This window comes from Ailuropoda melanoleuca, chromosome 10 (assembly GCF_002007445.2).
Source record: "Ailuropoda melanoleuca isolate Jingjing chromosome 10, ASM200744v2, whole genome shotgun sequence".
Lineage (NCBI taxonomy): Eukaryota > Metazoa > Chordata > Mammalia > Carnivora > Ursidae > Ailuropoda > Ailuropoda melanoleuca.
The window spans coordinates 65876408-65902645 of NC_048227.1; the positions used below are offsets into that span (position 1 = coordinate 65876408).

Below are 26238 nucleotides of genomic sequence, written 5' to 3' on the forward strand. Positions count from 1 at the left end.
TATGGAAGATTTGGAGCTTAGCTTTTTGTCATCCCTAACTGGAGAGACCTACTTTAAATTAGGATGGCTGAGAACGCAAATTCACAGCTGAGGGACCATGATGGATCAAAACAATGATATTTTCAATTCTGCGTATTTGTTAATTTCAAATTAATAATATTTTTACATACTTTGATTCTTTAAAGAGGTCCACAGTGACTTATAAATTAAAACATTTAGTTTCTTCCTCCGAAACCCTTTTCAGACTTCTAACCAGCATTCCTTATTTTTATACATACAGAGCCTAGTTCCGTAAAAGAGGGAAATTTCTGCCCACCATCACTCAGCCACCAAGTAGCAAGGTTAGAAGTTAAATATAGGAAATCTTACTTTCATTCCACTGTAGATACTGGATCTCTATTTATAGCCATCTTTTTTTTTTTTAAAAGATTTTATTTATTTATTTGACAGAGATAGAGACAGCCAGCGAGAGAGGGAACACAAGCAGGGGGAGCGGGAGAGGAAGAAGCAGGCTCATAGTGGAGGAGCCTGATGTGGGGCTCGATCCCATAATGCCGGGATCACGCCCTGAGCCGAAGGCAGACGCTTAACTGCTGTGCCACCCAGGCGCCCCTATTTATAGCCATCTTACACTTTCTTTGTGCATGGCTTTTAAAAAAATCTGTGTATTTGGACCCTTAATATCTTATTTGAAAATGGTGATTTTTTTTTTCAATGTACAAGTAGGGAAAGACAGAGGATATGGCATTTTGTCAAGGGTTCTTAGTGTATTTTCTCCAGTAGAGTTTCCTAAGAAGGTCAGTTTCCATAAATAAACCTTACTTTACATCTCGTTTTTCATTTCGCACTCACAAGGTCACATCATTTCATCGGATGGACACTTTATATTAGTTTTCTATTCAATAAGGAATGATTCCTATAGCACCTTCAGGAAGTAGACCACCTTGTTACAAAAAGAAAGAGGCAAAGAGGGGATGGAAGGAAGGAGAAAAAATACAGAAATGCCGATGTCTGGGCCATTGCCTGCTAAATTCATAAATGGATCAATCCCACTACAACATACAGGCTTTAGAAACAGATGTACTGGGCCCATAATATTTACTCTGAACCATGGAAAAGAGAGAGAGAGGGGGAGAGAGAAATATTGATTTCTGGCTCAAAAATTTTAGCCCTTTATGGTCCTGTCTTCTGAATAATCTGCTATAAAAACTACCTTACGTGAAGAGTCTAGATGGCCCAACATTCCACACCATCCAGAAATGATCAAAGCTCCTTGGAAGGTCAGATGTGTGACCAAGGTTCTGCTGGAAAACTGTCGAGTACTGGCCTCACCACAGCAATGAATGTTCTGGGCAGACCATCAACTTGGAGAGGTGCCACGACTACCCCAGTAAATCACAAGGGAGTCAGGACCTTCCATTTGTCAGAGGCCAACAAGTGCGGGGGTGATTTTCAATACCACAGAGGGATTTTCAAATTATTTGCGCAGGGGTGTGGAGGAAATGGTGTAGCCTATCATGTCTCAGAGACCGGAACTTCAGAAATCTTTGGTTCTGGTAGGAATTTTCCTGGACAGTTGAGAAACACTAAATTTTAATGGGTTTCCATGAAAATAATTTACCAAAGTGAAACTACTTGCTTCTCCTCAATCTTAACTTAAATATGTTCTTCCTCTATATACTGTTGTGATAAAAAAAAAAAAAATCTGTGGAATTTAAGACCTAGATAGAAATTTAGTCTTGTGCTCTAATTCCTTCATTTTCCATATAAGGAAATTCTAACAACAAAGATGAAAACTGGAAGTTTATCCTTTTCTCCTTGTTCCCTAAAAATAATTTTTAAAAATTATTAATGAAAAAGACAAATATACACCCTTACCACTCACCCTTTAGAGTTTCAGTAAGGAATTATAGGATCATTCCTAGCTGTCCTATCATTATGGGGTAGGTTCAAGTGACTCAAAAGATACAGAACTTTCTGACTCAAAGGACTCATCAACCCTTTCAGAACACAGCCTTCTACTGTGCTCAGCAGTTGTGCTGACATGTGGTCACACATGTGAATATTACTGTATCCTACACCTTCAGCTTCATGATTTTTCTAAGTGGTGTATCTGGAACCAATAAAGAGCATTGCACGAAAGTCACAAGGACTGAACCAGGCAGGCCCAGTCTGCTGTCCTTGTCCCAAACTTTGAGGAGTGGGGTGGGTGCCTTAGTGACTCATATTTCTTCCATGGATAGCACCCAAGTAGGACTTCTGTAGAATGAGTCAGCCCCCAGGGCTCTTCCCTGCCTGGCTTGTGATATTTGACTCACTACGGCAACTGTCTGGCTCTCCCACTTCTCATCGGTAAAAGGAGGGGCTTAGAGTCACCAGCAGTAAGGCCCTTCCCCATCTCATTTCTTTGACGTAGGAAATAAACTTTACATCCCCCACCTTCCATTTAAACTGAACTGCTTTAAGCTTACTTTAATAGATGTCCAAAAAAAAGGTGATCCTCCAATTTAACTGCATTTTTATAAGATGACCATTTTTTTTTTGTAAAGATTTTATTTATTTATGTGACAGAGAGACAGCCAGCGAGAGAGGGAACACAAGCAGGGGGAGTGGGAGAGGAAGAAGCAGGCTCATAGCGGAGGAGCCTGATGTGGGGCTTGATCCCACAACGCCGGGATCACGCCCTGAGCCGAAGGCAGACGCTTAACGACTGCGCTACCCCAGGCGCCCAAGATGACCATTTTTTAAACAGGCAACAAATCATCATAAACATACTCAGTGGAAAAAGTCCAACTAAACCATTGCCTTTGGTTTTATCAACTCGACATTCACTGTTGTTACACGGTTTTCATAGATTTTATCTAAAAAGCCAAGATCATAGAAAATATCTTACATAATAAAATTTAAAAACATCCCGGGGAGCAACTCCATTTAAAAAAAAAAAAAAAAAAGCAAGGCTATGACTATACTGCTTTGTTTTTGTTGCAACTGAACAAAAGATTCCTAACCAATCTTTACAAATGGGGACACACAAAATATATACTACTGAAAATGAAATGCAGTGGTTATTAAAAATAATCCATTTTAGGGGCGCCTGGGTGGCACAGCGGTTAAGCGTCTGCCTTCGGCCCAGGGCGTGATCCCGGTGTTCTGGGATCGAGCCCCACATCAGGCTCCTCTGCTATGAGCCTGCTTCTTCCTCTCCCACTCCCCCTGCTTGTGTTCCCTCTCTCACTGTCTGTCTCTATCTCTGTCGAATAAATAAATAAAAAATCTTTAAAAAAAAAATAATCCATTTTAAGTGTACCAATATAAAAATCAACATAGATTTTCCCCAGCAATGAATTAATTAGATTAATCGATGCTTTCAAATTCAGTGGATATTTTGATATTGGGTAAAGCATGAAGATTTTTGGATGAGGACCCATTTAAAGTTTATAACCCAAGATCAAACTAGTTTAGAATAAACTCATTTTATGTTTTACTTCTCTCCTGCTGCTACTCAGCCCTTAAATAGTGGACAGAACATTTCTAAACAAGGTTTTTGGATGTTGTTTGCTTGTTCATTTTTTTTTTCATAGATAACACCAAATTGCTATGGACTTTAAACTAGACAGCCATGCTGATAATATCTAAACTAAGGGAAATATTATGAAAACCAGTAAACCATAGCTTATATCCTTTTCCATGGAGCTTTTTAAGAGCAAACTAATCTCTCTGAAAATTCTTTCCAACAGAAATGAGTCTGGATACGGCAAACCTAAATCAATGAATGTTTATGGCAAAACTAAATCAATGAATGTTGTCAAATATATTGTTGATTTATACAAAAGAATACTCTAGACATTTGAGAAAGGTCTTCTGATTTACCCCATAGCATAAAACACAGATTTGCATGAAAAGTGTACGGCGAGATCTACCTTCTGGAGTTCAAACCAAAATCTGATGAGGTGAACATCAGACGGAGCCTTCCAATCTAACTGCAAGCTGGTGTTCCCTGGGACCAAAGAAAACGGTCTCTCTGGTGTGTCAAACATGTGGACAGTGACAGGATGACTCTCAGCACACCACAGCTCCTCAGCATGGCAGGCCAGAACCTTTTCGTAAAAAAGAACAATTGCTTAACCTTTTCAGAGCCTTGCACTTAAGAATGGCAATAAAAGTGCCCAAGACCCTCGCCGTACCTTTAATACATAGAGCTTTCCACCGGACAATCTAGTGACAAGGAGAGCAAGTCTTCCATTTGGATATTCACTTTGTCTTAGAGGAGTCTCTGGGATGAGAGCCAGATGCGAGATTACCAACTGATAGCGGACGGACTCTTTAGGTCCATTTGGCTTGTGAGATTCTCTCCAGGACACGAGGAGGCTGGTGTCTGAATGCACGGTTGCGTTAATGAGCCTCACTGCCTCGGGCACTGAAATAAAGAGCAGCAGATAAGGGCTGCTGCATCAGCACTGAAGTGTGGAGGAAGGAACCGGGTCTCGGTTGAGGAGTAAATCCTATCACGTGAGCAGAGCAAATGACCGATGTTCCGAAGGAAAGCTGTATAACGGTAACATGTAACACTAACGGGCTGCCTGAAAGGGTCTTGATTATTTTTGCCTAATAACTTAATCATTCTCTGACTCCAGCTCAATGATACGGCCAATGAGGATGAATAGACCGTTTCACATTCTTTTGGGGAACGTCATCAGAGACATCTGAAAGAAATGGCATCACCTCAAAATAATCACCACCACTTAGAACATCTCTTTAGATTCTAGATCCATTTTCTTTCAGGCAATGATGTTATTTACTGTCAATCTCAGTGGCCCCGGTAAAATTCACACAGAGAAAAGGCTGAACCCTGTGTCTCCACGTGGACAGAGACCTGTGGATCCTCGGGGAGAGGGTGACACTCTGTGGTGAGACCAGAGAATGTGTTTCTTGGTCAAACAGTATTGTCTCTGATGTTCCATCTTCTAGGTGCTTTTCATTCCAATGGAATATTATTCATCTTCTGTTGTTAGAGCAAAAATCAGGTCCTCGGGGTATTTTCAACAATACATTTTTCTTACTAAGCTTAAAAAGTTCACATAATCAAGATTACTTAGTAGCATCCAAATTTTTAAAAATACTGATATATACATCACATATATCACAAAGTGCCACTCTAGAAACCTCCCCCAGGCCCATAACTCACCTCCAGTTTTAGTTTTTCCCCAAATCTCTTTTCCCAGAGGTAACCGTTCCACAGGGTCTGAGTAATAATTCTTTACAGCTGTCTGTATCACATACGTTGAAAATGGTTGTAAACCGTCAATAAGGACTACACTGTCCTGAAACTCCTGTAATTAATTTTACAAAATCAATACCTGATTCTTATTTTTTTGTACAAAGGAGAAGAAATTATTTAACTAAAGAGAGAAAATAATTAAAAGATTTTAATTTTAATTTATTTCTTGATGTCAGATCATGAGAACGATCACGTTCACTGTCCTAAACTGCCCAGTCCTGAGTTGCCTGATACCTCCAAGAATAAATACTAAATGATCGGCAGCCCTCAGTCAATTCTGTGACGTGCTCATTTCACACACGAAGCTCCGTTCTCAGAAGAGGCTACTATTTCACTAGCACTGCATCAAACATTCAGCAAGATGGTCTGGTAAAGATGTGACACATAAGTGAATACGATGAAAGATGAAGTTGGATTATCTCATGACTCTGGGAGGTAACGCTTAAGAAAGTAAAAATACTTTCCTTAGACCAATGGTTCTCAACTTTGGTTGTACTTTGGAATCATCTGGAAAGTTTTAAGAAAACACTTGTGCCTGGGTCCCACACCCCAGAGATTCTGATGGCACTGGTCCGAGGCAAAGTGTGAGCTCAGAGATTTTTAAAACTCCAATGTGCAGTCAGGCTGGAGGACCACTGCCTTGGACCCACATTCATCAGTGTGGAGACAGTAGGACGGACCAGCTGCAGTAACAGAACTATTAAACGCCAGCAGCCCAGTCTTGGATCAGCCAAATGATCCCAGCTGTCTCTGATACATTGAAGCGTGTAAAGCAAGGTTAAAATAGACAAAGGAACTAATAAGAATCATGTATCCTTTCTGGGAAAGTATATAGTGCTTAAGTTCCAACAGATGATGGTCAGTTTCACCTTTTGACTTGGTTAAGTAACAAGCACAGAGCAAAATATTGGATACATCTGACTCCATCACAAGGACAGCTGAAACACGATGCCAGTGAGGGGATGAACTGCACACTTAATTCATCCATTCAAGAAAAAACCTCTGCAAAGAGAAGACCTCTACAAAGCCATCTACTGCGCTAGGTGCTAAGAATACAATGATGAATAAAAACAGACACAGTCCCTACGTCATAGCATATCCCACAGCACATGGGAAATAATGGACAAAAATAGAACATGCCATTTTTATATTAAATATGGGCTGTGGAGGAGGGGGTATCCAGTAATGTTCTTTCCAGCTAATCATTTCTTATCCTCCAATCTGCAGTCTGCCGCATAGGCCACAAAAACACATCTCTATCACTTTCTGGGGATAATTAGACAGTCAGGGAAGGCAACAAACCCAGTTCTTCCAGGGCACTCAGGAAACTGTCACTATGGCAATCCACCACTGGTCAGAGGTAATATACTTCCCTGAAGCTTAATTCCCACATGAGGCTAGAACACCATCTGCTTTGATGAATCAGCTGTAAAAGTTTGCATAGCGGCGTGTTTCAGAATATAATATAGAGAACACTTTACTGTGAGGTTTTTTTTTAAGACTTTATTTAGTTATTTGAGAGAGAGAGGGAGAGAGAGCGAGAGAGCACAAGCAGAGGGAGCAGCAGAGAGAGAGGGAGAGCAGGACCCCCCCACCAAGGGCAGGCAGCCGGGGCTCTATCCCAGGACTCAGGGGTCATGATCTGAGCAGAAGGCAGATGCTTAACGGACTGAGTCACCCAGGCGTCCCGAATGAGAATTTCATATCAGAAACAGGTATCTTGTGAAAAGACAAAGACCACCAGCTCCAATCTTACCAGCATTTTATATTTCAGCTCAGAGCTGGTTTTCCTGCCATTAACTTCTTTGTAATAAACCAGGTATGTTGGAGTAGGGCTGGTGAAGCCGGGCCATGAGAGGTTGGTCCTGGTGGGCGGCAATCTGATTGTGAGGCTGGTGTTAGTGGTGTTAAGTATAATTGGCTCTGCTATATCTGAAGCTAGACGCAGTAATGCTTTATCTAAAATAATAAGAAAAGATTAAAAATACACACATATATGTATAAAGGAGGAATGGCAGATCTGATTAACATCAAGGATAATAACGTCTTTTTTTTTTATTTAGCTGACAAGGTATGATATACTGAAGTATTGGATCTGTTTTTCAGGAAAGGAAGCCAAGGTTGTTTTTTGTATTTTGTATTTTGTTTTTTTCCCATACATTTTGAAGTCCTTAAAATACCTCAGAAAAAGGGAGCAAGGGAACGGATCATTGCTCAAAATTTCCAGCAGGTGGAGCTAAAATACATTGAATAATGTCCGCAGCAGCAGCAAAATCAAGTTGACCCTTCAATTACTTTGAAGAAATTTAGTAAGTCTGCGCAACATCTGTTTGAAATCAAACACACACATATACCCGTACATCCTTAAAAATAAAAGCCCTAAAGCTAGCATAAGTTTTTGTACCTGTACTTAATTTTAAAAACACAATTAATATAATGCTTTGGGCGACAGCCTGGAGGAGAAGACATTCTGAGATTTTCTGACCCTAAACTGGGAGAACATACTGAGTGAGAGTACAGTGTTATTACCCGGAAAAGGCTGCAGAGCCGAACTGTAAGCCAATATACGCTTACTCCTTTGGGCCTTCACCTGAGAGAGGATGGCCCCATTGCTTTTCTTTGCTTGATAAATCTGTGTGCTGTCCTTTGCGGAGAAGATCCAGTACAGAAATTCCCCATCCACAGTTAAGCTTTCAAGTGTTTTTCCTGCTCGTGAAAAACATAGAATGAAGAACATAAAGAACAAAATACATAAAGTATATTTCTGCTCTATACAATATCTGAAATCCTTTTTTTATATTGTAATTGCTAAATTTTGAATCTTTCTATCATTTCAATGTGGAAAAAAACCACCTTTATTTTATGTTATGAAGCTAAGGATTTTATAGATATTTTTCATTTTGGCTCCATCGCAAGCCAGTAAGATAAATACTATTATTATTAGCCTCATTTCGTAGAACTGGAAGATGAGACTGAGCAGTTAAGTAATCTCCTCAAGGTCACAAAGTCAGTAAAGGGCGGAGCCAAGATTGACAACTTAACCTGAGTGACTCCACCTCAAACAATGCCTATTGGAAGAGAGGTTTTAGATGATAGGCCGGGGGCTCAGTGTCTTTCTCAATATTTTTTATCAATGATTAGGAATAAATGCAGAGTAAACATACTTATCAAATTTGTACATAATACATGATTCTTACTGACACTAAAATGTTCAATCATTGACTAAAAATTTGAAAATATCACAATAAAATCAGGAAATGGATTGCAATTTAATATGAATAAATGTGACATCCTAAATTCAAGCTTAAAATCAATTCTATAAGTAACAGAGGAAAGAAATCTGGCTTAATAATAGTTAACATGAAAAAGACTACGTGTTTTTCAAAGGGCAGGCAACCCAAAGACATAAGGCCACTTCTAGCTCCAATAAAAGAAGACAGAGGAAGTCAGAGGCTCCCTGCACTAACCAGACCACAATGAGAGCGCAGGGAGTCGTTACGGGGGCAACATGTAAGAGGATATCAAGCAGCTGGAGTGAAACCACAGGAGATTTACTAGGGCAAAGAAAGATCTAGAAGCCACATCATGTGAGGAGTAGTTACAGATAACATGAATTTTTCCTCCAACAGAAGTACTTAGAATGAGCTATGGCAGGAGCCCCAACATATGTGAATGGTTATCATATAGAAGGTGATTAGTTTATTCTTTATGAAGTTAGAGGTCAGAACTCAGACCAATGAGTGGGAAAAATGGGGAAATACAGGGAAATAAAAATCTAATATTTATTTATTTTTTTAAAGATTTTATTTATTTATTTGACAGAGATAGAGGCAGCCAGCGAGAGAGGGAACACAAGCAGGGGGAGTGGGAGCGGAAGAAGCAGGCTCACAGCAGAGGAGCCTGATGTGGGGCTCGATCCGAGAACGCCGGGATCACGCCCTGAGCCGAAGGCAAACGCTTAACCGCTGTGCCACCCAGGCGCCCCTAAAAATCTAATATTTAGAACTGTTCCAAAAAAATTTAAACATTTCCTTATAAAGAAGTAGATTTTTTTTAAGTGGGTGTTTGAGCAAGGCTATTTTCATAGAAGGGATTTCTTCCAACATCATGCCAGCTAAAGGATCTCTGAAGTCATTCGAATTTTCTAATTTTAGGATTATAAATTTCAATTATGGATTCCTGAAAGACGAACCAGTTCTATACCTAGAGGATAATGGCCCACTAGATAATTCTTGGGTATCAGACGAGAAAGAATAATTATTCTGACACTTGTTTAAATGGTAAGGAAGACTTAAGTTAGGACTACTGAAATATTGCAGTAGGAGAGAGAGATGTGCTCGACTTCACATACAATGAAGACAGTTAGAGATGCAGGGCCAACAAGCAGAATGAGGGGATCAGTGGATAGAAAATTACTAAGAAGAGACATTAAGGATAGGGATTCTTGCAAAACTGGCTTACTATGATTTTTGCTAAAGGTAAGTCAAGAACATCAACAGTGGGGGATGAAGAACTTGATCAGATACCAAGGGTGGGAGATTATCTCTAAACTGATTTAGCAGGATTCTTGCTAAAACTAGACTCAGCAATGACAGACGTGGAAGACCAAGGTCAAGGCCTAGTTGAAAAAAGGACTCAGGGGAGCCTAATGTTTGATCGAGGAAAGAGTCTTTGTCACAGATTGAACAGAGACAAGTAATTCTTCTAATAAGAGAAGTTCAAACATTATCTCCACTCTGAAGCCCAGAAAGCATGCTGGAATTGTTTCTAAAGGGCTCTGGGTAACATGTCAACAAAACCATAGGTGCAGTTATAACACAGACACATGGACACACTCATTCACAATTCCAAAACTTTATTATGTAGACCAGCAATGTCCAATAGCACTTGGCATGACGGAAATATTTTATATCTATGCTGCCCAACACAATAACCATGTAGTTTTTGAACACTTAAAATGTGACTTGTGTGACTGGAGAATTAAATTTTTAATTTTTAAAAATTTTAGTTAATTTGAATTTAAATCACATGTGACTGGTGGTTACTACATTGGACAGTGAGGAGTAGACTCTTAAGAATATAAGAGAGTACGGGCACCTGGGTGGCTCAGTCAGTTAAGCGTCCAACTCTTGATTTCTGCTCAGGTCATGATCTCAAGGTCGTGTGATCCAGCCTGGGGTGGGGCTCCAGACTGAGTGCAGAGTCTGCTTGTCCCTCTCCCTCTCCCTCCACCCCTCCTTTCCCACCTCACATGCATTCTCTCTCTCTCAAATCAATAAACAAAAACTTAAAAATATATATATGGGGGTATATAGAGTGCATTTTTTTCCTATTGCTGTTACTCCTGATTAGAAGACCTCCAAATCATTTCAGACATTTAAGTATTTCCTCCACAAGCACATGCATTTCAACAAATAGACCTGTCAAGTATTGACCAACTCATGCTGAATGTGGAGTCAATGGGACCATCACAACAGAAGCAAAGTAGGGCGCTGGTAGTAAGATCGCAGGTGCTGTAGTCAGGCCCAGCTTCAAGCTCCAGCTTCTCCACTAATCACGGCCCTCTGGATAAGTACCTTACCTTTCTCAGCCTCAGTTTCCTCATCCATAAAATGAGGACACTAGCATCTACTTCGTCAAGGTGCTTTGAAAATTAAATGAGATAGTACAATTGGTAGCTTGCTTAGAATATATAGTTCAGCTCAATAAATTGTAGCTCTACTGTTAATTATAAAATAACAACAACAACAAAGAAACCCATGGATCCAGAAAATTTTGTGAATGTCTATATACAATTTTCCTGGAAACAACTAGACTTAAATTCTGCAGGAACATTTGGCATGGTCCAGAGCAAATACCATGTGTATATTCTTTTGAATATATTCTTTCTTGTGGAACAAGAGGGACCGCCATTACAAATGACCATCTACATACACACACGGATGTCTTACCAGGCAGAATGATAACTTGCCAACACTGACATCCTTCCAGATCCATGGCCCAGATCTCTTGCCCTTTGACAAAGTATATCTGTGGTTTCTTCAGGTCAGAGGTATCAACCGTCATTGTTCCATTAAACTCGAATTGAGTAACACCACAAAAACACTGTCTCCTTCCATTTGAATGGTTTGTGGCTATGGGTGGAAGAATGTGACTCAAGGTCTCGTTGATAATACTGTAGTAGAACATCTGAGAGCCAAAATCGGAAACTTCTGTCCAATACAGGCGACTATAGGGAGGAAGAAAGAGCCTCCAACTTAATCAGTAAAATGTATCATTGCAAATGTTAGTTTCCAATGTGGATTAATCATTCCTAAAGACTGGAGAGACAAATAACAGCCTTTGGAGAGAACATGTCCAAATGTCCAATAACCTTCTGAGATGGAGATGGCCACAAGCAGTCTAGTTTGTGGCATTTTTCCATGACTTCTCAATAACTGCATTTATAACTAAAGCCTTGGACTAAAATGACCTTGCGGTGCTGGACGCAATGAGTCATTAATGGCTGTAAATGTGAAATATATTTGCACACTTTCCATCAAAGTTCATCTCCATCTCCCTCCTTTCAGGTTTGTTTCTTCTTCTTAATACTGGTTAACCATCTAGTTTCAAGTCTATAACCATGCTTATGGCACAAATAAAATATATCTTTCAGCCTGAAAAACTGCTATTCAGTTGCCAAATGGAGGCCTTAAAACTCATCTAAAAAGGACATTAAGTAAAGATGGATGAGCCCAGAATAGCTTTAGCTGTGCATGACATGTAGCCTGTCTATCTCCCGTTCATCTCTTGCCACATCTCAGTCCCTCTCTCATCTTTATCATCCGAGGATATTAGGAAATCCACTGGTATAAAAATCTGCTTTCGTTTCCTGTTGGTGATTACCACAATTTTAGGTAAGCCAAGTTGTCAGTATGGATTAAATTTACAAATTTGTGGCTGTGGGCTCATAAATTATGTGTAGAATTACTTAGTATGAATTAATATAGCTAGTCAAGGAACCTGAGTATCTTATTTTCCCATCAATGACTTTCAACATTAAACCAAATATATTATATTAAATGTCTATTTCATCACAACAGAAACAGATACTCATAATTTACATACCTTAAAAGAGGATATACAGAAAAAGAGACTATTGTTGAATTTCTATTGCAAATTTTCAGCTTTCTGGGGTATTTCACCTTGTGTTCAAGATCAACATCAAATATTTGCATTCCATTTTGTGATGCTTTTCGCACAAAGTAGAGATGCCTTGAAATCCAGTCAACTGCAATAATTGTGACATCAAAAACCAGTGCATCTCGGAAAATCTTAATAGTAGAAAACACAGCAAAGGAGATAGTGGTCATTTTTTTTTTCAAGTTGGAAGATTTTTCTGTAAGCTACCATATTACTTATTTACTGCACTTCTTTGTAATCCAAAACTTCAATAGCTCTGGACTGTGTACTGTTGTAACATCGATCCTCTTCCCACATTGTATTCTTTCTCTTGGTTAATTTCAACAACCATGACTTCAACTGTAATTCACAGACCAGTGCTACAAGAACAGTAGCAAGGTCCCTCACTGAGTTACTGATTCAAACTGACTACTGAACATCTCCATATGAATGATCCCAGGAAAGAGAATTCATGACTTCGCCCCCAAAACCTTCTTTTCTCCTGCACACTATATTTTTATAGATTTCCAACACTCACCTGAGGAGCAATTGTGACAAATATGGGTGATCCTTGACTTCTTCCTATCATGACTGCCCATCATGAATTAGTCCCATTTTAAATATGTCCCAAATTTGTCCTCTCCTTTCTCATCTCACTGCCTCTCATTTCCTGCCTACCATTTCCTGTCTGGTTTCTGTGATAGCCTCCTAAGTGTCTAAGACTTAACCTCTCTAAGTCATTATTCAAACCGCTAATAAAGAGGTCTTTCTATAACATAACTTGATTATGTGAATGACCTACCAAGTTTCTTTAATGGCTTGATGTGGTCTTCAGGATTGGCATTCCACACCTTTGCACAGTAGAGGAGGCCCATTATATTGAGGCTCCTGCCTACATCTCCAGCTTTACCACTTGTCCTTCACTCACCCTCAACCCCACCTCCATTCCAAGCTCACTCTATTATAGACTCCTAAATGTGGTATGGCTCTCTTGTTTCCCTGTCTTTACACTTACTACCCCTCAGCTTTTCCCACCTTCACCTGGCTCATCTTCTTTGTACCCAACGTGTCTTTCCATTGTACCACCACCACCACTCCAGCCTGTGTTGATCGCCCATTTTCTGTGATACCACCTCATCCTGGCCTCAGCCTAGCATGATGCTGTCTTCTGTCTGCCTGCTCTCATCAGTGAATGCCACCACATTCAGCCATTGTGCTCAGTGCCTCCCATAGATTTTCTCATTTAATCTTTGCAGGAGTCATTTGACCAGATACCACATAACCAGCAGTTAAATAACTTGCTGATGGCCAGATCTAGTAAGAGGTGAAGCCAGAGGTAAATTCTAAATTTCACATCCCAAAGCTCACACCTTAGTTGCTATACAATACTGTCTTCCTAGTGTTAGACTCATACCAGGCTGGATTTGTTCAAGGACTGTGATTTTTTTTTCCCCCTCTATCCCAGGAACTAACACAGTGCCTTAAACCAAATAAGTATTTGCTAAATTAATCCTGAATGACATTTGCCCAAAATCTAATCTCTATTCATTTGTGACTAAACAATTATATACCATCTGTCCTTTTCCACCATTCTAATTGTAATGGCTCAACTACCCACCAGTCATTTGAATTACAGGGTAGTGTGATATGCAAATTATCCACATCCTTCCTTCCAGAATAGTTACATAGTGAAATACCTCGGAAGTGGACCTGTTGTGCATGTTCAGAAGGCAGAGTGAGTCTCCTTGAGCATAGTACCCCATTCCGTCATCAGCTGTGTAGCCCACGCTATTGATGTCTCTTTCTGTTGAAAATGTCCATACAATCTGATTTTGATCCATATCTAACAAAACTATCTTGCTGTCAAAAAGAGTTATGAGGTACGGAAATGGGTTGATTTCTGAAAACAAGAAACAAAACACTTATAATATGTATAAGGAAAGAAAAAAACCTTTAGTTTGGCAAAATCCCTTGATTCACTAGAAGGCTATCCTGAAATCCATGGGTTTCCTCTGGGTTCATCTACTGCTCTGGTCTCAGTCAACACTGACCAGGCGCCCTGTGCTTAGGTTTATTTAAGCATGTCCCGTGATGATAAAAATTGATTATTTGACTTTAACTTCAGTTCAGAGATAGCATTCGTATCCCTGAGAATAACAACAGTCAAGAATGTTTTTAAAACACTAACTGTTTTTTGCACAGGTTTTAGGTAATAAATACCTGATGTTTTGGACTTCACTATGTCAGAAAATGGTCCAGGTCCTTTGGATGTGAAGACTCGAACCTAAAGAAAGAAAAGGATACCAAAACAATTGCATTCAATGGCATCCTCAATGATGATAATTACATTCTGAGACAGATCAATTATTGAAACTTTCATTTCATAATTCTGATACCAATTATGAATAGTTTCTTTTTTTCAAGTTTTTATTTAAATTCCAGTTAGTTAACATACAGTGTGATATTGGATTCAGGAGTAGCATTTGGTGATCCATCACTTACATACAACACCCAGTGTTCATCACAAATGTCCTCCTCAGTACCCGTCACCCACGTAGCCCATCCCCCACCCACCTCCCCTCCAGCAACCCTCAGGTTGTTCTCTATGGTTAAGAGTCTCTTATGGTTGCCTCCCTCTCTTTTTTTCCCCCCTTCCCCTATGTTCATCTGTTTTGTTCTTAAATTCCACATATGAGTGAAATCATATGGTATTTGTCTTTCTCTAACTGAACAGTTTCAAATACTTACTTCCCTCCGAGTATAAAGCAATAAATCACTAAGAGGTAAATACTGCCTCACATTCATGCTGGTCATTTGTTTTTTATTGTCATTGTTTTTGTCTAAAAGAGTACAAAGTAATGGCACAAATCTCCACTGCAAAAATTTTGAATTTCTAAGAAAGGTTTTTAGCTATTTTCAAAACTAAATTATGTAGAACATTTAACAGAGACAAAACTATGGTACACTTCCACTTACTGTGAAATAAACAACTAGATGCTTTAAATAACTAAATTTACTAAACTTTTAAAAAAGGAGATTTAGAAAAGGAAAAAAAAACTTATATTTGAAAGTAAGTTGTGCATCTCAGACCACTTTTATATACATTATCTCTTTTGATCCTCACAACTACTAAGAGCAGGAACTGGACAAAATCACAATTAAAGATCAGGAACTCATCCACAATGACACATGCAGAAACTTGCATAAAAACCAATTCTTCTGACGGTTGTATACTTTCTTCCCATGGTGCCTCCCTGCAACCTAGTACCGAAGCTTTTTAAAAAGTTTTTATTATATGTCTTTTATTGTGTAATAAATTGTTTCCATTTCCAGACCTTGCATATATACAATGACCTATAAAGAAGATTGACATCCATATGGTGGACCCAAAGGGTAGATCCTCAGGTGCCCTCTCAATCAACAAAGCATTCGATTATTTTTATTATACTTCTAGCGTTCAATATATTGTGCCGTATTATACAGACTACTATCTGTATATGGTGTGTGTATCATGGTATATACATATACCAAGATGTCTTCACTTTTGCACAAGACCATGTTAAGTGAAACTCATGCATATCCATGCGTATCACCTTGCGTGGTCATGTGGTGACTAAGATCTGAAACTCTATGTACATATAGACAGATACACTTAATCAGGATATTTATTTAACCAGAATATACATAATTCTTAACAAATAAGAATGTGTATTATCTCTAACTTTTATGTACAACTTTTTTGATTCTTATATGTAGACCTAATATATTAACAAAATAATTATTAAAATAGGATTTTACAAGAAGAAAATAGATCCTTAGGAAGCTCAAATCTCTAAAACATTCCCCAAAGCATTATGCTCCCCAAAAAGAAACGGAAAATGGCTCTAAATATGTACAACATTGTCACCGACTTGCTAGTGGATGAAGATATGAAAACCATCAAGCTGTCTATCATAAGCAGAAAGCTACTTCATATTCAAGTTAAAATGCACAAATGGGATGGCAGTCGCTTTTTATTCTTTTTTTTTTTAAGATTTTATTTATTTATTTGACAGAGAGAGACAGCCAGCGAGAGAGGGAACACAAGCAGGGGGAGGGGAGAGGAAGAAGCAGGCTCACAGCAGAGGAGCCTGATGTGGGGCTCGATCCCAGAACGCCGGGATCACGCCCTGAGCTGAAGGCAAAGGCTTAACCGCTGTGCCACCCAGGCGCCCCAGTAGCTTTTTATTCTTGACTCCCATTCCCTCTGACTTTCTCCTCTATCAGAAGGCAGACAGTAATTCTAAGATGTCAACGACCTAGACCCTCAGTTTTTATTTCCATTGGTAGCTCCACGTTGGGGCATCCAGAGGATTCACACTAGTGTTGTGATCCGGTGGAAAGGACTCTAGAAGTTGGACTACAGCACAGCACTTCCTACCCAGGGAGCATTAGTAACTCACTGATACACTCAGGCACATGGCTTTTTCTTCACAGGCCATAAGAGGATCAAATGAGACAAGTAATAGAAATGCATCTACCATGGTACAATGGCCTGGAGTGATCACGGGAAAAAATAATGGTCTGTTCTGAATCTGAAAGTCAGAAAGTTGTCAAGATGTCCTTTACCCTAGCTATCCCCTCTCCCCTCTGTATCCTCGCTACCCACTTGACTTCCGTGATCACAGTGGACCTCAATTTTTTGACAGAGTGGCCAAATTGTTAGCCTAGTCCTTTAACCAACCTTCTGTCCGCACCATTGAGACCCTCATTTCCCTGTTTTCACTCATACCTGGAAGGCGATGGTGTACCCAGGACTCATGCCTTCAAGCTGAAAAGACATCTCCGAGGGAGCTGCGTTGACAGTGATCCAGTCTTCGAATGTTTCATTTGTGTCTGTCTGGTTGGATATTCGATAGAGAATTTCAAATCTTGTTAACACACCGTTTTCATGCTTAGGCTTATTCCATCGAAATTCCACCACAACTTCTTTCTGGTTATGGTATTTTCCACTTGGCAATACAAATATCCTGGGGTTCTGTGGGGCCGATGGAACTGCAAAGCAGAGACACAGATAGGGTAGACAAGAATAAAGGGTTGACTTTTTACCACTCATGATGAGGGTGTGGAGAAACTTAGCAATAAGTACTTCTCATTCCAGACCATTGAAGTGTATCTATCTTGTTCTTAAAGATCTTTAGGAGAGAATATTCCACAGATTTCTTCAGGAACCTATCCTGATATTTCAGCAAATCTTTCTTATCTTCAACCCAAATCCCTCTTGCCAGCACTTAGGTCCATCTTTCTCATCTGTGCCCTGTATAAATGGAGAGTGGCTGGTTCTCCTTATAAAATACACTTACTCCTGCTGACACAGTGATTTGGCTGGTGGTGGGAATGGCAGTCACAGGAAGGAAGGCAGGAACTTGGTCCAGCCTTCAACCAGTTCAGGATGTAACATGCAGCATATCAGGGATCAGGCGCTCTCACCTTGAACCCTCCCCGGCAGCAGGGAGTACTCCCAAGAGTACGGTTTGGGGGTTACCATTTATCCTAGAGCCAAACCAAGCAATTTAGTCTCTCCCAGTCCTTCAGTGAATTTATCTTCCTCTTAATCAAGAGAAATTCCTCTGCCTGATGTCTGTGTCATTTCATCCAAGATGCCTGTCTTCTTTCTTCGGACTCCTCTACAAGGTCCCCTTTCGCTCTCTACTCCAATCGCATCACTTCTCAATGTTCAACACTCACATCCTCATGCAGGCTCCAGGCCTGCTTACGCCGTGCTCAAATGGGATACCTTTTCTTGCATCATTCCTCAGAGCCAGCTAGAATTCCCCCTCCCCAAAGGCCTTCGGTGGCCATACCAGTCCATGAGCACTGCGCTCTCCTAGGAGCGCGGGGGCTGCCTGATACAGAGAAAGCTTTCTGTCTTGTCTATTCGCTCTATGCCATTGCAACTCAGTTCCCACGGTCTCATTTTTATTATCGTTGGAAGCATGTGTTTATCTCTACTGTTTCATGAGCTCCACCGAAGAAAGCACCTTTTCTTGAATTCATTGTTAAATCCCCTCAAATCTAGTATAGGACTGGCACACAGTAAATGCTTAAGAAATATTTGTCAATTTGAATAATTTCCAACTATATTATAAATTTTGGAAGGCAAAGGCCAGATCTTTTCTTTTCTTTCTATTTTATTGCCCCCAACATCCAGCAGAGTGTGATGACCTTAGCCCCGGTGCATCCCCTGACACACGCAGACAAAGCCATTTCCAAGGAAGAATCCGACCAAAGCTGACATCCCAAGACAATCTCAAAGAGAGCATACCTGGATCCAAATGCTAACTGCTCCAGAACCTGCCCAGGCTCCACTATGTTCCTGTTATGAGACTCATGGATAAATATCATTGAAAGAATCTTAGCAGTTAAAAAACCACAGTGGTGAATGGATGTCTATGCTTACTGAGCTCTTACCGCCTGCCAGGTCCTATGCTAATAAGTTGATACTAAATAAATCAATATGATACCATCATTGACCACCATTTGCAGAAATGACCAAATGGAGATTTGATCAAACTACAGCACAAAGTCTGGATTAAGTCCCAGCCCTGTCACTTAACTGGCTATGCGACATTGAGCAGCCACTGGGCTTCGGCTTTCTCATTTGCATAAATGAGATAATAACACCTGTCCTACCTTCCTCAGAGCAGGGTAAGGGTTAAGTGAAAAGATGAAATGATGTTTCTGACACATGATAGGTACGCAATAAATGTTTAATAAAGGAATGATACATATAAATGTGCTTTGTACATCTTATAGCAATATGCATGTAAAGATAAGACTAGTAGCCTTTTTAAAATATATTCCAAAGAGAAACATTAAATTTAGACATCAGTTATTCACCTACGGAAGATTCTGAGCTACCGTCCATGAGAACATTTCCCCACAGCCTGCCTTCCGTAAACTGTCTCTGCTGTTATATTCCCATTTTCCTTATCAAGTGTTTCACAAATTTCCTGAAACAGGTTTCTGCATCAGATATATTATGATAATCAAGTGAAAGAGTCTCTAAGAAATCTTTAAAATATGCTTTTGGAATAAATTATGCAGATTTATTTTAATGGTGCTATTCTAATCTCTGAGAAATCATTGAGAGGGTCTTGAATCTTAACACATCTATAAAACTGACAGTTATTTTTAAAAATTATTAGCTATTTATTCTAGATCATGGAAAGTGAGGTTCTGCCTTTTGTAAAAGAGATTTTGACCCATGTACCTGTTTCAGGTGCTCGAAGTGACAGAGATGTTTTGGGGCCTTTTCCCCAGTACGTATAAGGAGTGACAGAGAGATTAAAGAAGGCGTAGGGCTCCAGGCCTTCCACAGTAAATACAGGTAAAAGCTGTTGTTCACTAGCCAGAAGCTAAAATATGAGAACAAAACATTATTTTCTCAGTGAGGGAATCATAAAATCCTTTAATCCTAATTAACTAAAATCCCCAAACTCTGGTTCACATGTGAAGTCAAAACTTGCAATTTCGGAAATGCTAATGTTGGTAAGTTCCATTGGTTCCACATAGACCAGTTAAAATGTATCTAACAAACCAGTTGTTACCACTAACCGCAAAATGGTCAGAGACTGGCTATAAACAAGGGTTCTCAGGAAAAATCTTAATAACCAAATGCTGTGGGAACAACAAAGAAAATAGATGGGCTTGGCTAAATGAAGGAGGCACAAATGAGTGCAGGCAGGTGGTACACACTGAGAAATGGAAGCTACTAGAACCAACACCATACCTTAGAATGAGAACTGAATTCCACACTGTAGAAAATTACACCCCAATCCACTGCTGGGGGAGCATTCCACAGGATCTGAAAACTTGAAGCATTCCCTTCGATCCTAAATGAAGATTCTTGCACAGTATCTGGGATAACCTTGGGGGTAACGGAAAAGTTGCCTATGGGATGAAAGAAAGAATAGAGGGGGAAAGAACTTAAGATTCTCAATCATCATAGAAAGCATGGAAAATTAATAGAAATTACTAATAATTGGTACCAAAGCAAAATTTCCCTTTCTTTTACTATATCCTGAAAATTTTCTTTTTCTGACTGTTACATACTACAAATTTGGGTTAAGAGTGAACTCACTGCAAGCAAGCCAACAGAAACTACTAAAGCCTGTTTCTTTTTAAAACATAATTCTTAAGAAAAAAATCCCAACCTAAACATTTATTTCACAAAAAGTTTGGAGGAGAGAGGGTAAGCACAAATAAAATCTTGTACCTGGCAGAGGCTTGAGGGATGGCTGAATAATCGTGAACTGGTTAAATCTGGCTGGTTCCAAAACAGAGACACTGGCTCTCTGACCTATTTCCTGAGCTGTGATAATCCTAAAGCCGTTGATCCAGAAAAGCCGACCACTATAGTACATCAGTGTATTCTGGGAAATTTCCGAAGTACTCCAGGCTGCAAATTCTGTGATGTGGGGCTCCCCAGAGCTGCGAAGACATGACACCAATTAGCACGTGTACCTGAAGTCTGGGGGAAGGGCTGGTACACGCCAGTACTGGAGAGAATACGTGCTTGTGAGAGTGTGTGTTTGTGTGTATTATACAAAAACAAAAAGAAAATACTTTACAATAGTAATTATTGTTATTTTTAGTTCCACAGAAATTTGATTTTTTACATTTTTGTTGAGGGATGCCTAAAGCAAAGTTTCTAGGACTTTTCTTCTTAATGAGATATTGCAATGGCAAGAGACACACAGACTTTGGCAAATACTTTCGATTCTTGGTAGTACCCTGAATATTGACTTCTTTCTCCTCACTGAGCCCTGCCTCCCTCCTCTACTTGGTTAGTCACCTTCCTTATTTGCCATTCATCATTCTACCCTGTTTGGTCCTTCACTTTATATTATTCACAACTGCTGCTTCAATGACACTTATTAGCCTCTTCGGCTCATTCAAAACGCTTCTTTTCAGACTGGGGGATTCAAGTTAACAGACTAGTACTTAAATTGATGTTACAGTTTTTTTCTCAATGACAGAACTTTACAATGACTTTTACTTTAAAAATCTGTTTGGTGGTTTCTCAAATTACTCCAGTTGCCTAGTACTCAATAAATAAAAACTATCTCAATGACGTTCAGCCTTTTGAAGCAGTGGTTTCACTTTTTTTTTTTTGAAGATTTCTCTAAAGCTTTTTAGAGTGTTGACACGCCCCTCTTTAGAAAGGATGAAGTATGGCGTTTAAAATCAAAATACATAAAACTTGTGATTTGTAAATTTCACAATACCTCCTTGACAAAACTGAAACTGCCTAAGAGGAACATAACTGGAAATTGGGAACCTTACAAAGAAGTATATTCATGAGGACTATTCCCATTATCCTTTTTAAGTAGAATACTCTATTCATACCTACACAGTTCTTTTTTTTTTTTTTTAAGATTTTATTTATTTGACAGAGATACAGACAGCCAGCGAGAGAGGGAACACAAGCAGGGGGAGTGGGAGAGGAAGAAGCAAGCTTCCAGCGGTGGAGCCTGATGTGGGGCTCGATCCCAGGACTCCGGGATCACGCCCTGAGCCGAAAGCAGACACTTAATGACTGAGCCACCCAGGAGCCCCCATACCTACACAGTTCTGAAGACAAAATCTGATTCGCCTTTTGGACTTTCACCCACCTGTCTAATGTTATGCCTTGTTATTTCTACTTCTCATTAGAACTTTCCAGCAACCTTGTGAAATATATAAAACCAAATTCCAAATGGAAGGAACTTCACCAAGTGGGATGCACGTGGTCTGAAGAGGCTAGCCCTCCTGGACCACCCACAGCGTTGCTGCAGCCTGTACCCTGTCAGTGAACACGTTTGTGTTAGTTTTGCTCACCGAGTTGTTTCAACATTCCCCAAATAGTCCCCAGGACAGAGGATTTCCCCATGGGGTGAGACTGGATATCCCTCAGTTGCTACTGGCTTGGATTCCCCCTCAGTTCCAGCTGAAGACTTCTCCCCTGTAAAAAAAATCTCCTGAGCTAACCAGAAAATTCTTAATGTCTAATGTTCACAGCACAACCTCAGCAAAACCTCTTCATTTTCAGGAGGTCAGTATGGGGCTTCCTTCCATGTCTTCATCAATAAGTGAAGCTGGTATTCAATCAAAGCTCAACAAAAAAGTCATAGAAAGACAAACTCTTCCATGATGCTATGAAGCTGTGCATAGAGGTCAGCTGAGGTTACTATGCCAAGGATTCATTCATTTACTCATTCATTCGACAAATGTTCTGTGCCTAGTTCTGTGTTTGCCACCAGGAATAGAGTGGTAAGTAAGACAAATACGATTGCCCACCCTCATAGAACACACGGGCTAGCAGAAAAGCAGTCTGGCAGAATATGAGCAAACAATGACACTACTGAACGACACTGTAAGAAGAAAGGTAGAGTGGGTTCCTTGACAAGGAGACCTACTGGGGTCTGGTCAGAAAAAGTATCTCTCAGGGGCGCCTGGGTGGCACAGCGGTTAAGCGCCTGCCTTTGGCTCAGGGCGTGATCCCGGCATTATGGGATCGAGCCCCACATCAGGCTCCTCTGCTATGAGCCTGCTTCTTCCTCTCCCACTCCCCCTGCTTGTGTTCCCTCTCTCGCTGGCTGTCTCTATCTCTGTCGAATAAATAAATAAAATCTTAAAAAAAAAAAAAAGAAAAAGTGTCTCTCAGAGAACAACGTTTAAACTGAGCTGTGCAGATGGAATACCAGTTAACCAAGAGAACTGAGTCAGGCAGAGGGAACAGCAAGGGCCTAGGCTCCTTTGGAGTAATGCAGTAACTCCGGACAGAACTAAATACATCTGAAATTTGAAAGGTGCACCCTCTTCAACTTCCATGTCAGATGTATTGTTATACTTGCAACTGATTCATTCTTTCTTAAACTGAAGGGAATGGATGGACACAGGAGAGCGAAGAGCAATTTCAAGAGTAGCTCCACTACAGCTGTCAAGTCCAGAATATACCAAGTTGCAACAAACAGCTCATCTCACCTTTACCACAAGCTAGAGCTATGCCGCCCAACATAACAGCCACAAACCGCGTGTGACCACGGAATCCTTGAATATGACCGAAGAACTGAATGTTTCATGTTATTTCATTTTAATTAATTTAGGTTAAGCTTTAAAACTAATATTTGACTCATGCACTATGAATCATATGTGTGAATTATGAGAAAAAATTTAAGTATTATGGGAAAATGAGCATATAGACCAACTTTTTCAATGTAAATTTTATATATCAACACAGATCAAGTATTTCCTATGAAAACTTAATGTACAAATTGAGATGTGCTATATATGTAAAATACACTCTGGATATTCAAGAACTAATATGAATTAATAATTTACCTGTATCTTTCTACTTTTTTCAATGAAGCAACTAGGAAATTTACGATCACATATGTGGTTCACATTATATTTGTATTAGTGCTGATCCAGACTAAAGAAAAGGAACTTAAAATGTAGAAGAAGGAATCTGGGCTATATAGAAGAAAAAATTCCTGCTCATAAGATGCTCTGGAATCTCTGTCTTTATGTACAACTTTTATTTCCTGAAATGATAAAAAAGGCAAGACTTACTTGGAAAGCAAAAGTGCCTGTCCATTGTGTAACCTTGCCAAGCACTGCTGCACTCGATTGTGAAAGCATACAAGGAAACATTTTTAACCTTGAGATGAGGAAATGTATTTTTAAAGGAGAAACCTCCTTTCTCTACCTGCTCAATCCAATGATATCAATTCTCTGGATGCTTGAGGAGCTGGGCTCTCAATCACACCAACTAACCAGCCCTCCAGCATGTGCAGACACAGAATGAACCACAACCCTTCAGGACACTGTCACTTGAAACATATTATCTCAGACAGATTCTTTTGGCAATCAGATTACCAGTACCTTCCATTTTCAGGGAAAGGAACAACAGGTTTTCTGTGGTTCACAGGTGGGAAACAAGCCAAAGCTGTATGCCACAGTAGATAGGAAATAATCGGTTACTCAGATTGTTGTGTATTTGTTTATATACATTATATGTTTATATACATATTTCAGATGTGTATATCCTTTTCCATAGTCTATGATTAAGAGTTTTTCCAGCAACCAAAAAAAATGAATTTTTTAACCTAAAAGTAGTTTTGTCATTGTCTTCATGTAGCAGGAGTTCTCTGCCTTTGTAAGATTAGGCTCCCTGAAAATTGATGAAAAGTATAGATCCTCAATTTCAGGGCACTCACACACATCCTGAAGCCCTCCATGAACTCTCTGGGGTCCAAGAACTCAATATTAGAAAACTCTTTCCTAGAACAGCTACATGCAAAAGAATGAAACTGGACCACTTTCTTACACCATAAACAAAAATAAACTCACAATGGATTAAAGACCTAAATGTGAGACCTGAAACCATAAAAATCCTAGAAAAGAGCACAAGCAGTAATTTCTCTGACATTGGCCATAGCAACATTTTTCTAGATCTGTCTCTTGAGGCAAGGGAAATAAAAGCAGAAATAAACTATTGGGACTACATCAAAATAAAAAGCTTCTGCACAGTGAAGGAAACAATCAACAAACTAAAAGACAACCTACTAAATGGGAGAAGATATTTGCAAATGACATATCTAATAAAGGGTTAGTACCCAAAATATATAAGAAGCTGATACAACTCAACCCCAACATGAATAATCTAGTTAAAAAACAGGCAGAAGATATGAACCGACATTTCTCCAAAGAAGACATACATATGGCCAACAGACACAAGAAAAGATGCTCAACATCACTTATCAGGGACACACAGATCAAAACTACAACGAGATATCACCTCACACCTATCAGAATGGCTAAAATAAAAAAAAACACAAGAAACAACAAGTGTTAACAAGGATGTGAGAAAGAAAGGAACCCTCATGCACTGTTGGAAATGCAAACTGGTGCAGCCACTATGGAAAGCATATGGAGTTTCCTCAAATTAAAAACCGAACTACTCTAAGATCCAGTAATCGCACTACTGGGTATTTACCCAAAGAATAGAAAAACACCAATTTGAAAGGATATGTGCACTCCTGTGTTTATTGCAGCATTATTTACAATAGCCAAATTATGAAAGCCATCTAAGCATCCATCAATAGATGAATGGATAAAGAAGATATATGTATATCATGTAATATTATTCAGCCATAAAAGGAATTAAATTTTGCCATTTGCAACAACATGGATAGAGCTAGACAGTATAATGCCAAGCAAAATAAGTCAGTCAGAAAAAGACAAATACCATAAAATCTCACTCATATGTGGAATTTAAGAAATAAAGCAAATGAACAAAGTGAAAAAAGAAATAAAGCAAATGAACAAAGTGAAAAAAAAAAGAGAGAGAGAGAGAGATTGAGAGAGAGAAACCAAGAAACAGACTCCGAACTATAGAGAACAAACTGATAGTTACCAGACAGGAGGTGGTGGGGGATGGGTGAAATAGGTAATGGGCATTAAAGAGTACACTTGTGATAAGCACAGTATAACAATGCATAAAATTGTTGAATCACTACATTGTATATCTGAAACTAATATAACATTGTATGTTAACCATACTGAAATTAAAATTAAAAACTTAATAAAAATGAAAAAAAGAAAAATAAACAAGCAAAAAGGTAATTCTTATTAAAACATCTCTGCCTTAGAGCACTATATTTTGGTTTACTTTAACCCTTTACTGACCATCTATTTAACTATGTGACATTATGCAAATCTGCACATCTCTGATCTCTTTCCTCATCTATGAAATAAAATGACCTCTAAATTAT

At 39.4% G+C, this 26238-nt stretch overlaps 1 protein-coding gene across 1 annotated transcript in view; it reads right to left on the reverse strand.

Moving 5' to 3' along the window:
* Window positions 1-26238, reverse strand: part of ROS1 (ROS proto-oncogene 1, receptor tyrosine kinase) — a 131192-nt gene that overhangs the window by 38119 nt on the left and 66835 nt on the right. Inside the window, exons 20-32 of the mRNA XM_034670773.1 lie at window positions 20697-20911; window positions 20211-20371; window positions 19692-19836; window positions 17211-17473; window positions 14660-14723; window positions 14137-14339; window positions 12386-12591; window positions 11230-11507; window positions 7808-7987; window positions 7035-7237; window positions 5186-5330; window positions 4185-4417; window positions 3921-4097 (exon numbers count right to left, since the gene is read on the reverse strand). Of these exons, the coding sequence (XP_034526664.1) occupies window positions 3921-4097; window positions 4185-4417; window positions 5186-5330; window positions 7035-7237; window positions 7808-7987; window positions 11230-11507; window positions 12386-12591; window positions 14137-14339; window positions 14660-14723; window positions 17211-17473; window positions 19692-19836; window positions 20211-20371; window positions 20697-20911 (2473 nt within the window). The remainder of the gene's footprint in view (window positions 1-3920; window positions 4098-4184; window positions 4418-5185; window positions 5331-7034; window positions 7238-7807; window positions 7988-11229; window positions 11508-12385; window positions 12592-14136; window positions 14340-14659; window positions 14724-17210; window positions 17474-19691; window positions 19837-20210; window positions 20372-20696; window positions 20912-26238) is intronic.